Source organism: Arvicanthis niloticus, chromosome X (genome assembly GCF_011762505.2).
Source record: "Arvicanthis niloticus isolate mArvNil1 chromosome X, mArvNil1.pat.X, whole genome shotgun sequence".
Taxonomy (NCBI): Eukaryota; Metazoa; Chordata; class Mammalia; order Rodentia; family Muridae; genus Arvicanthis; species Arvicanthis niloticus.
In genome coordinates, this window is record NC_047679.1 from 31,495,938 (window position 1) to 31,509,226 (window position 13,289).

The following is a 13,289-nucleotide window of genomic DNA, read 5'->3' on the forward strand; positions in this document are numbered from 1 at the left end:
TTTCAGAAGCGATTGAAAAAGCAGATGCCAAGCCACTGCTCCACATCTTGCGGCATTCACCTTTCCGCTGGCCGGTGCTTGAAGCTAATATTGGTCCTGAAGGGGTTTGGTCAGAAAGAAAATTCAGTCTACTGCAAACACTGGCAACATTCCGTGGTCAATACAGCAACTCTGTGTTCATCCGTTTGTATGTGTCCCCTGACGACAAAGCATCCAATGAACATATCTTGAAGGTATAGCCAGGGCTGTTTGTTCATTCTAAGATTAGGTATTTCAGATGTCACACACACACACATATATATATATACACACACACACACACACACATACACATACATACACTCATACATATGTACATATATATGTATAAACTGTCCTGGATGGCTTCAAACTTGCTGTGTATCCAAGGATGATTTTGAACTTCTGGTCTCTTTGTCTTTACCTCCTGAGTGCTGAGATTACACGATTGTATCACCCTACCATGTTTTTATGGTGCTGGAGACTACACTTCATGAATGCTAGGATACCACCCTGTTAACCTTTCTATATTCCCAGTTTCCTAGAGAAAGGATCTCATGCTGGCCTAATGAAGTGATGAGGTAAAAATTCAGCTGAGCTTTAAGGTCTAGAATTATGCCCTGCTCCAAGATTTGCAGAATTTAGATCATTAGCAGAAAACTCAGCCTTTCAGGAACCCTGTGAGTGGCTTTCAAGTGATCCATGCTGTCTCTCCCAGATGCCTTCTCCAAAGCATGTAAATTCCAGCTGGGAGAGAGAGCTAGGGGTCTTCTGTGATGCTAGAAGACAAGACTTTCTGAACTCTGCTCTTTTCCTCACCTCCTTGTTCCTCTGACAGAAGGGTGAACACATGCCAGATTCTTTTTATTCCCCTTTCAGGAACAAGTTGAGTGCACGCCTACATCCCCATTGTTAAGTTCAATCTGCATCTGTCCTCCTTCCTCTCAAAAGGTAAAGCAGAATTTATTCTAAGCACATTTCCTACTGGGAGAATGAACATAAAGGCAGGGATCAGGTGGATGTGCCCCGAGGTGGATCACGATAGTAAAATTAGGAGGCTGTCAGAAAATTACAGACCACAAAATATTCATCAATGAAAGAGAATTGTAGGAATTCAAATAACATTTCCCAAGTCATTTTAGGTGTTCACCCTGCTGTGTTTTTTTCTTCCATAGAAGAATGATAATGATACTACTGAACATTGATTTCTACCCTAGTCACCCTTCATCAAAGCAGGACATATTAATGATATATCAATATTAAAACTGTACAACTATAAAACCATCAGAGTAGATTTCCTCATCTAACATAAGCCAACTCTCCAAAATCAAAACCATGGAAATTCTCTTTTGAGTTAAGCAAGAGGTGGGCAATGTGTTTTTTATAAAGGGACAGATGGTACATATTTGAGGTTGTGCTAGCCATCTGGTCTCTATTTCAACTATTGAGCGTTGACACTGTACCTGGAAAACAGCTTTAGATGATTAGTGGGGATAACCATATAACAAGCTGGCCTGAAGACTCTAAGTTCCTGACCTCTAGTGTAGACAGTGATAGGTGTTAAGAAATCTTTGGTTGTTGAAAGAATTCTCACTTAGAAGGAAAGTTTTGGTTGCAGTGACAGCTGTGTGTCTGTGTTGGATGATGAAGTAGCAACATAGTATTGAGCCATTTTTGTAATGCTATTATGTAAGACACAGTGATGGTTGCAATCCAATCAGCCTCTGTTCTATGTGCCTAGAGTACTCAGTTTTTAAAAGCCAGGTTTTAAGACTATTATTCTCAATTGCAGAACTATTATGGTGTTCTTCCAAGCATTTAGGTGGTGTTTTAAAGTAAGAAAGACACTGTCATTCAAATGCAATTTACACCCTCTGGGAAGTGGTAGATGATTTTGATTTGCACAATGATACATCATTGCAAATGGTGACTATTTTATTTTTCTCCCATTTCTGAACTGAGCCAAATAGTTGACCTATTTCTTTTATATTTCATCATAAAGAAAGCTAACAGCTATCATCAAACAGAACAATAAGCTCTTATGTATTTATGAACCCAACTTCAATACCGTCAACATTGTGCTCTTTTTGCCTTATCTAAACTTTTCCTTTTTGGAGGCTGGGACATTTTATAGCATATCTAAAATATATCTTTGCAATGTGTTTTTTTGCTGAGCTATGTGAAAGCCTTTTACCACAACAGAAGTGATGTAGTCATTATTTCTTACTTAACATCTAATATACAGTCAGTTTTCAGTTTTATTGATTATATCAAACTTCTTTTTATACTGATGGAAATGGAATCTAGGACCTTATGCATGCTAAACAAGTGTTCTACTATCAAGCTATACCCTTAGGCCTTTAAATGTGTCCTTAATAAACCACACCCAGAAGCAGATGCATTTTGATTGAGGCTAAAACTAAAAATCAATCACACCTGCACTTTTAAAGTCTGATTTAAACTATATCACTCACCACCTTCTCTGTTTTTTAAAACCACATTTATTCACCATAGAAACTGGATTATTTTTCCTATATATTTCCCCCACAGTATGACTTGATTGATTTCAGGGTAAGTGAATAACTAATGAGACAAAATTCTCAATTTACAGAGCCACTGCTTGAAAATTCAGGAGATGAACTTGAGAGATGCTCAGTAAAGAGAACATATTCTTCTTGCAGAAGAACTGAGTCTCTCTCTCTCTCTCTCTCTCTCTCTCTCTCTCTCTCTCTCTCTCTCTCCCTCTCTCTGGTTTCTGTGTGTGTTTGTATTCTTGGATGCCTACCTACACTCAGATACACTTACATAACTATGTTCATATTTTTTAGAAAAATTATCTTTGGTATTTTAAGTGTGTGTGTTGAGAGAGAGAGAGAGAGAGAGAGAGAGAGAGAGAGAGAGAGAGAGAGAGAGAGAGAGAGAGAGAGGATGTGAGTGCAGATGCCCGGAGCTGGAGTTGTAGGTGGTTTTGAGCCACCAACATGGATCCTGGGAACTGAATTGAATTTAGGTCTTCTGAAAAAGCAAAACGCTATGTGCTCTTAACCACTGAGCTATCTCTCCATCTCACATATACATAATTAAAATAAAAAGTCAACAGAGCCGGGTGGTGGTGGTGCACGCCTTTAATCCCAGCACTTGGGAGGCAGAGGCAGGCGGATTTCTGAGTTCGAGGCCAGCCTGGTCTACAGAGTGAGTTCCAGGACAGGCAGGACTACACAGAGAAACTCTGTCTCGAAAAACCAAAAAGAAAAATCAACAGAAATAAAGGGTTAGATAACCATTACTTAAATCATCAAAGAGCCAATGGATTTAGGATCTATCAAGAGCTACTAAGATGGTCAGGTGAACATTTGGGAAATTCATGAAATGATGTCACTAGAACTCAACTATCAATGATAGCATTGTTAGAAATGAGAAAAAAACAGATATCATATACCTCCTGATATCAGTCAGGAGTAATACACCATCACCAAAGACATTGTGCCAAAACCACTGAAACAAAAAACCAAAACCCTTAAAACTAGTTCGAGTCCACCTTTAATACCAATTTAGGGAAAGATAAGGGAAACAGAAGACCATGGTAACAGCTTGCCTTGTACACTTAGTATTCAATTACACTGGTCTCAGAAACACTGTCCATAATAGAATCCTTTCCAAATGTGAGGAGGCACTTGTGTACTTATTATTTCTTTCTTTTGCCAAGATGGCAGCTTTTTCTAAACTGAAGTGTTTAAGCACTGCTTGGCATTTGAGTGCAGCTCACACTGGCTTTTCTATCCATGTTTGTACCAAACTATGTGAGTGAATGTTCACACACCTGAATTAACCTCCTCCCCAGAACAACAGAGAGCTACAGTTTCCATAGTCATGAAACTGTATCTAGATATGTGTCTAGATATGGCAGGAACAACTTTGCTCTGAGATCTGTGTGAAACCTAGTGAACCTGACAACAACATTTGTGGATTAGTGGCTTCCAAAATTCTACAACTTGTGTCGATGCATTGCCTGTTTTGTTAGTTTTAAGTTTTTAGGGGCCCATGAAGAGGTTCAGCAGGTAAAAGTGCTTTCTGACAAGCCTGGTGATGTGATAGGTTCAATGCATGGAACCCACTGGCTGGAAGGAGAGAATTCTTTTCTGCAAGTTGTCCTCTGACTTCCACATGTATACCATGCATGCTTGTGTACACACACACACACACACACACACACACACACACACACTTAATAAATTGTGTGTAAAACTGTAATTGTTAAACACATAGTTTGAAAACCACTTGTGTGATGATAAGAGTTGGCTTTGGTGTTAAGACCTTGAAGTTTTCAGTTTAGCTTTGTCAGTTCCCTATCATCCTGTGTGTGTTAGTTTATCTCTCTTGAGTCTCATTTTTATTTGTGGGCAAGGAAGATTAAATTACCATTTGCTTGTCATTGTTGCTATTTGGTTTAGATCACTTGAATTTTGTGAGTTTCTACGGTAGATACTAGTCAACAGTGGCATATGACAAAAGGCTCTCTTCTCTTGAAACATGGCCCATCAGCTGGCCAGGACCATTTGAATAATGCTTCATTTCTATTTGTGTAGATGGCATGCCTGTTTGGCCTACGATTTGGTTGTAGAATCAGGCATTTTCCTTAGCCTAATCTTTGACCTTGAACATTTACCCACTTTAGCATTAGATGAGCAAATCTCTGGCTATAGAAAGATGTACTCCTTTCAATGGACAGATATGTCTCTATCCTCAAGATATGCAGGTTGACCCACATGTTGGCCATTGGCAAAGCTCCCTGTGTCAAGACTATAGAGATTTGATGTGGATTTCAATGGGAAATAAAATTACAAGAAATATCAGAAAGACAAGTTTTAAAGCACCATCTTGCTACATGTACTTCCTTTTCTTTTAGTCCTGGTGAGAGTAAGAATGAGAATTTAAGGGACTATGAAATAGTGGGATGTGTGGTCTCAAAAGACTGTTTGGAAGGTCAGGGCTGTCCTAGTATAAGATGACTCAAAGCCATTGCTATTTCATGACTTGCATTTTTCTGGCTTTCAGCGAAATTCATGATGTTAATCAGAAATTCTCTTAGAAATGGGGTTTCTGTAGTTTTTTTTCCTTTCCTATAGCATAATTTTCAGATGTTTCTCTTTGTATTATTGCTTTCTCTCCTAACAGTTTATTCTAATTGATATTGGCACATCAACTGTAATTATACAAAAATTATGTCTTCAGTTCAATGTATCTGATTTCATAAAATTACTTAAAAAACAAAACAAAACAGCCCAGAGTATGTTTTAAAAAACACTCTATAACCCTCTCTGTAGCCCAAACTGATCTGAACTGCCAGTCCAGGTACCTCTCAAGTGCTGGAATGAACATTTTCTTTTCTTTTGAAATGGAAACATTTATATCAATGCAAGGACTTTTAAAAACCAGATAATATGATGTACTTAGTATGGGTTTCTTGAGAAAGACTTTGCCTCAGGAGTTTGTGTGTTTTTATGGAAATTTAGTTGATTGACCTTATTCAATCTATTAGTAGTATATTTAAAATATTCTCTAGAAACCATAACAATCGGAAGGTTTATAAAAGGTCTGGTAACCTCAGTTGAATTATCGAAACTTTCACCTTACATAGGTTTAGCCTCATTTCATGAGAGGAAGCTATGACTTTCTTGATATTATTATTTGTATATTTTACTTTCTTTTGAGACTGAAGCTCACAATAGTTACTGAATGGTTCAAATTTAATTGAAAGCCAAAGCATCTTTTTTTTAAAAAAAAATTTAAATTTATTGCTTTTTAATTATTCACTTTAAATCCAGCTAACTAACCATCACCACTTTTCACAATCCTTCCCCCTTCCTCCCTTCTCCTCTGAGTGGGTGGGGCCCCCTGCCTGTGCCCCTACCCTGGTACCTCAAGACATTGTGAGGCCAAAGCATCTTAATCAAGATATTTTATTTTATGATTCTGGCTTACTTAATTTTTGGAAGAAACCATTGAAGTTTGGGAATTGCAGTAGGCTGAAACCAAGATGGCTTGTGATTGTGTTGTTTTAGGTCAATTAGCAGCACGCACAGGCTACATGGACATTTTGGATACACTTTGCTCTCAAAAACCACCACCAGCATTCCCTTAAATTCTATCACAGCACCACCATAACTTGGCTTTTTTAGACTTTGCTGCATGTGAAGGGAATTTTCAGGGAAAACGATAATTTTACGTAGATTTTACTTATGAAAAATGGATGAAAATACTTGAGATTAAAATCTGAGTACTATTTGTGTTTCTAGCACCTAGTCTTAACTTTGCAGAGAAGGTTCTAAAAGTCACAAAGTTTATTCAGAAATATCAGTTGACTCTTTTTGAGTTAAAAATCCATTCTTTTGAGATAGGGAGGTAGAAAGTCTAATGCATCAGGCTCAAACAGATGAGCACGACAGTGATAATGCCTCTCGGATCTGGTAACAGAAGGTGGTTTTACTATGAGCTCTGTCCAATCATGTGACCTTGGGAAAATCATAACTTCTTTGGCTTTTGCCAGATAATCTCTGATATCTCTTCCAACTCAAGTAGCCATAACCTTCTTCAGTGTTGGCGAAATCTCAAAGATAGAAAGCACAAATCAGAAAAGAAGGGAGCAGATCTCTATCATGTTAAGTCTATCAGAATGCCTATTTGCATGCAGTTCTGAATGGAGTAAACTTATTTCTTGTGATAGTGACACAAACTCAAAATATGGCTGGACTGCCAATGAGCCCGTGACCTTTGTTAACATGGAACATAAGAATTTAAAATGTCAATACTGTGCTTTCTGGTTTGGTTTTAACAGCTGGACCAAGCAACACTCTCCCTGGCTGTGAGGGAAGACTTCCTGGATAACACCACTGAAGCCAAATCTGTAAGTTTTACTCATGTTCAAGTACGTGTCTTGTCTGGCTACTGTTTGGTTCATCAATTGCTTTAAAATGCCTGCTTCTTCTGGAAATAAGCATCATAACTTTACTGAGCACATTCCCAGTACAGGAAGCAGAGACCTTGTGTTTAGGCCAGTAGTTTTCGTTTTCGCTTTCTTTCTTTCTTTCTTTCTTTCTTTCTTTCTTTCTTTCTTTCTTTCTTTCTTTCTTTCTTTTCTTTCTCTCTTTCTCTCTCTCCCCACTTCATTCCTTCCTTCCCTTCTTTCTTTTCTTCCTTCCTTCCTCTTCTTCCCTCCCTCCCTCCCTCTCTCCCTCTCTCTCTTTTCTCTCCCTCTCACCCCACTTCATTCCTTCCTTCCCTTCTTTCTTTTCTGCCTTCCTTCCTCTTCCTTCCTTTCTTCCTCTCCTCTCTCTCTCTCTCTCTCTCTCTCTCTCTCTCTCTCTCTCTCTCTCTTTCTCTTTCTTTCTCCCTTCCTTCCTTTCTTTATTTCTTTTTCTGTGTTGGGGCTATAATTTATTTATTTATATCCCAAATGCTGTTCCCCTTCCTGGTCCCTTCCTCACAGAGTCCTTCTTCCCCTCCCCTTCTCCTCTGAGAGGGTTGCCCTCCCCCTGGGTATTCCCCTACTCTGGCAGATTAGATGCATCCTCTTTTATTGAAGGCCTGTAGTTTTCAACCTGTTGTCATGACCCTTTTGAAGGTCACATGGCAGATTTCCTGCATATCAGATATTTATATTATGATTCATAACAGTAGCAAAATTACAGTTATGAAGTAGCAATGAAATTTTATGATTGAAAGTCATTACAATGTGAGGAACGAACTATATTACAGGGTCTTAGTGTTAGGAAGGTTGAGAACCACTGGTTTAGGCAGACAATTCTACTTCCTGTTTTGTAGAAACAGGAACATGAAGGTTGTATAAATTGCCTGTTTATTGCCCTCATAAAGTAGCCAAGATATGAGCTAACAGTCAGTCCTCAGGAGTGCAAATCATTCACTACCATTTGCCAAACTGAAGAACATTCAAAGCTATACTGGCTTAAAATATAACCTTGGAAATATCATGAATGGTTGTAGTTAAATACCATGGCTCAAGCGATGATTATTCTGATTTATCAGACAAGATGGGGGCTGGCACTCTATTTTTAGCATGTGCTTTGAGTTAATGTTGGGTAATGAGAAATAGAAAGGATTGATCAGGTTAGAATTCTAGACTTAGCCTGGAAACAGGGTAGTTTCCTGGACACTGGACAGGGCTAGTTCATTTTGACAATTTGAATTCACATTGAAAATTTTGTTAACTCTTTAAACAAGCCTCACAAGTCTCACCCAGGTTTCCTGAGTCTGTGCTGATAACCTCTGTATGGGGAATGCTCGAAAACGAGCCCAAATCTTAGGCATCTTTCAGGCAGAGGACACTCATTAAAGAAGGTTGCCAAGTTTTCCTTCTTGAGTCAACCTTTTGCCAGACTAAGGAACCTTTGCTTCTGCTGTGATCTCAGGAACCAGATTTCAGATCGTCCCCTCTCCCTATAAGTAGTTAATCCAAGTCCTTTACAAGGAATTATTTCTCTAAGCACCTGTCCTCCTTCCATTTGTACTGTCCTAGATCACACTTCTGTCCACTCTTGCCCTAACTACAACCATTCATATTCAGCTGTAACCACTGTCACTTCAGAAGACCTTTAGCATCACTTGGCAAGTTCTGTGGCCACACCACGACTCCCAGTATGTCTTTGCCCTCAAGATAGAGTCTAAATTCCTCTTAAGAAGTTCAAGGATTCTTCATTGCTTGTGTTCAGACTCTCCTAACTCACCTGTTTTTATTCTTCCTTCAACAGAAGGACCCTTCTCTTACTGTTCCCAAACCCCATGTTCCTCAAATGGTATGTCTCCAAATTTTCTGGGCTGGAATCATCTAATTTTTCAGCTTTCATGTATGTAGTGGCTTTCTTATGAAACATTTTTTTTGCTTGCCTCATGTTATAGCTATTACATGTTTGTCTGCATTACTAGAACACACACTTATAAATAGATTCAAGCATTATTTAGTTTTTCATTTGTATGCCTTTCCGCATCATATACCCAGCTTGCCTAGCAAGCCACCTTGTGTACTGAGCTAGCTGAACACTTTTTCAGTAGACTTGGGAAGGGCAAAACATTCTCTCCAATTAAGGCTATTAGCAAGGCTTGCTGACGGAATTTCATTTATTAAAAGGTTGGCTATCTACCAAAAAACATATAGGTCTTAAGGTCAGCCACACAGTAAGAATAGCTTGCAGGGTATACCTTAGATATGAAACTATATTTGATAGTTGCTAGGTTTCTTATTATCATTTCTTCCCCCCCACCCCCAGCCAGGGATGAGAACTTTCTGGAAACTGAAGCTGAAAAGACACAGGACTCCAATCACTGTCATCATCCTTTTATTTCTTAGTGTGGAGCTGGGTAAATGGAGCTGGATGGGAATAAATCACACTTCGCATTAGTGTTCATGGATAAGGTCCTCGGCTTTTAGAAACAGTTCTTTCCCATTACTTTATTAAAGCATCACTTGCCTGGGAAGGAGACACCTGACCTTTACCTTTCTATTCTGGACTCATTTGGAGATGTTTCTTTTATCCATAATATCACCAGTTACCAGAAAACTAGTTTGCTTGGTGTTTGATGCCTGGGCAACTCTATCTGTCACAGAAATAGTACCCATGCACTCATCACTCTTATTTTTCCTCTCAAAGTGGCAGGTAGGTGGCTGGCATTGCATAATGCTGGTTTCATACTCTGAGTACAAAGTGAAAATGAAGCAAGCTGATTTCCACCTACTGTTTCTGCTCTTCCATATCTCTAAGCCATACTTCCTACCAGGCTGTTGTCATGGACACTTGCTTCTTTATCTCCTACAGTATCGGGATGCCCTTTATAAATTCATGGTGGACACTGCTGTGCTTTTAGGAGCTAATAGCTCTCGAGCTGAACATGACATGAAGTCAGTGCTTAGACTGGAAATTAAGATAGCTGAGGTAAGTCTTAGTTGCAACCCTTTTTCTTTTTTCCCCAAGTCCTTTACTTTTCCTTACTTTGTAAATAATACACACTGAATGAAAATATAAATTGCAAACAATGGTAACCTTCTGTGCCATTGCCCTTTGTATCCAAGGTAATAGTAATATTAACCTCTTTGGGAGGTAAAAAGAACCATGGCAAGAATTAAGAGCTCCTCATTTGTTCCACTTATCTGGTTTAAGCCTATTTTGTGTTTATGTGCTACTCCACTGTGGTCAGAGAATGTCAGCAAGGAAACCTGTTTTTTACAGAGAAATTCTTGTAAGGACCAAATAGAAGACAGTTGTTCAAAGTTGGGCTTTTTTTTTTTTTTTTTTTTTTTTTTTTTTTTTTTTGGCGCTGGAGGTTGAATGCAAGGCTTCACTTAGCATGCACTACCGCTAAGCTATGTTCTTAGTCCTGGAGGGTAATTTTAATCCAGCCTCCTTTTTTGTATCATTCCTACTCAGAGTGACTCTGATAAAATTTGAGCTCAGAGAAATTTATCAATATGGGATATGAAGTTTGATGCAGAAAACTGTAGAGAGCACACTTTAAACTTGAGCGCTGCCTTACCAGTGCTACTTTGTAGCTAACTTTCTTTACTCTTACATTTCTTTCATTTTTTTGAAACAAGGTGTTAGTATGTAGCCCCAGCTTTCCTAGAATTCTATAGGTAGATAAGGATGGCCTGGACTTCATAGATATTTACTTGCCTCTGCCTCCTAGAGTTCTGGGATTAAAGGTATATGCCACCACAGCCAGTGGTGCTTGGCCTTACATTCCCTTTTTTTTTTTGTACTGCTTTGATGACTGTCACTGTGTCATGTACTATATTCTGAGTAAATCACCTTAGAAACAAAAAAGAGGAGGGGAGGTGAACACCAATTTGTTGGAGAATGCTAAATCCTAAATAGTTAGCTTTGTTTGTAGAATGACTGCTTTCTAGAAGAGTCAAGGTATTAAATCCCTAAATATTTTCATGTCCAGAGATAATAAATGTGGTGACATGTACTTGTGGAAGACCTTGGTGACCTTTTATAATGGAAGTTACTAAAAATTCTGAGGCCCAAGTGTTTATTGGTTTTGTGTTCTGTAAACTGGTGGTGGTATGTTGAGATACAGAATTGGGATGAAGAGTAGGTTTGAGGAATCAGGCCTCCCCTTACAGGGATGATAGTCACATATATCTTTGTCCAAATTCCTACTCACAACACAAAGCTTCATTCTAGGGTCTAGGTTGATGAATCAGTAGGTGTACTGGCTAGTTTTGTGTTAACTTGAAACAAGCTGGAGTTATCACAGAGAAAGGAGCCTCCCTTGAGGAAATGCCTCCATGAGACCCAGCTGTAAGGTATTTTCTCAATTAATGATCAAGGGTGGGAGGGCCCATTGTGGGTGGTGCCATCCCTGAGCTGGTAGTCTTGTGTTCTATAAGAAAGCAAGCTGAGCAAGCCAGGGGAAGCAAGCCAGTAAGTAACATCCCTCCATGGCATCTGCATCAGCTCCTGCTTCCTGACCTGCTTGAGTTCTAGTCCTGACTTCCTTTGGTGATGAACAGCAAGCAATGTGGGAAGTGTAAGCTGAATAAACCCTTTCTCCCAAACTTGCTTCTTGGTCATGATGGTTGTGCAGGAATAGAAACCCTGACTAAGACAGCAGGTAAAACACTTGCTGTACAAGCCTGAGGACCTGTGATTGAGTTCCCAGAACCCATGTAGGACCAGGGGTAGTGGTACATGTATATAATCTTACAGCTCCTTCTAGTTTGAGAGGGGAGGTGGAAACAAGAGAATTCTGGGAAGATCATAGACCAGCTAGCCTGGTATATACGATGCATTAGAAGATAAAAAAAGAGACTCTGCTTCAAACAAAGTAGAAGGTGAGGACCAGTGCCCAAAGTTGTCCTCTGACTTACATACATGCATTGTACACATGTGTGTTCTCCCAGTTTATTCTTGAAAAGTCTTTTATCAAGCCTGTGTCTATTCTAGGGCAGATTATACTGTCTTTTTCTTAAGATTTCTCTCTCCCCCTGTCTTTTGATTTTACTGTATATTAAAACATATTCTTAATGAACCCCAACATCATTAAAATTTTTATTACTACATGTCACATGAAGGTTGTGAAGACTGTTACAGATATGCCTAGAAGCCATGTCTAAAGGCTATTTGAATTCTGGATTCCTTTTCCAAGCAAATAGGAGGTCTAGAGTACTAATTTGAACTGAAGGTGTGATTAATAGCATGGAAGGCCTTGCCTTGAGCCAGGGAGTTAAACAAAAAGAAATTTGAAACAGCTGGGCTGAGGTAAGACTGAGAATGGTTGAGAAGGCAACTGGAGTGACAAATCCATTTGTGGAGGGGAAAGCAGCTGCTGGAGAACTGGACACAGTTTTGAGACCAAAAACTTTCAACCTGGAGCTGAGACTCCGAGCTGGGAAAAGAGAAGGAGGGTGGAGAATGTAGACATTCTCTGAGGCAATGATTTAGGATTCACAAATGGCAAGGAAACTCTAAGGGACTTGTTGCCTCTCTCCAATGGAGAGTGGGGAGAGAGACATGAAGGCACTGACACACCCCAAGCAGAGGGGCAATTGCCTGCCATTCTGCTCCTATGATTTTGACTTGAAATATCTGTTGTGTATGGACTTTTGGCCTGTTAGGACTGTTCCTCTCATTTCTCTAGTCTTCACGTTGACTAGGCACATCCAAGATTATTAAGATACATAGTCTTAGGGAAGTTTTTGAGGCCAAGGATGGAAAAAAAGCCTAATCAAATCTGAATAAGTAAAGATAGCTACAAAATATTCATCCACTCTGGCCCCATCTGAGATACTGAGCAAGGAGAGTGAGGACTCATGCATGGAGTGGCACTGGTGATTGGTACCAAATGGAGTTTAATTGTAAAGGCTTGTTAGAGAATATAAACCCCAGGCAATCGTAAATCAGTCATACCCATGGAGATGGTGATAATGGGCTTGAGGTTTGAGGATTGGAGAGTTGTCGGTGAGGTGGGAGTTGGCAAGATGAATGAATGCAAAGGAATAGAAAGATAGAAGGCCTTGGAGCAAGATGATGATGTGGTAAAGGAGCTATGGTCATCGGCCAATGGAAGTGATTAAGATGACACTTGAGGAAGAGGCATTGTTGCAGTTCTTAGAATAAATAGAGGCTGGAAGCTTGTGAAATGTCCACCCAGGTGGTGATCAAATTCATACTTCTGGCAGTGGGAAATCTGAAGGTCAGAGAAAATGGTCACAGGTACTGATGACATGCACATAGTTTCCTTTTGGTCACTAGTCA

General features: G+C 39.4%; 1 protein-coding gene across 1 annotated transcript in view; it reads left to right on the top strand.

Moving 5' to 3' along the window:
• Phex (phosphate regulating endopeptidase X-linked) overlaps positions 1 to 13,289 on the top strand; it is a 214,456-nt gene that overhangs the window by 45,406 nt on the left and 155,761 nt on the right. The window contains exons 5-7 of the mRNA XM_034485262.2: positions 7 to 233; positions 6,854 to 6,922; positions 9,846 to 9,962. Coding sequence (XP_034341153.1) covers positions 7 to 233; positions 6,854 to 6,922; positions 9,846 to 9,962 — 413 coding nt within the window. The remainder of the gene's footprint in view (positions 1 to 6; positions 234 to 6,853; positions 6,923 to 9,845; positions 9,963 to 13,289) is intronic.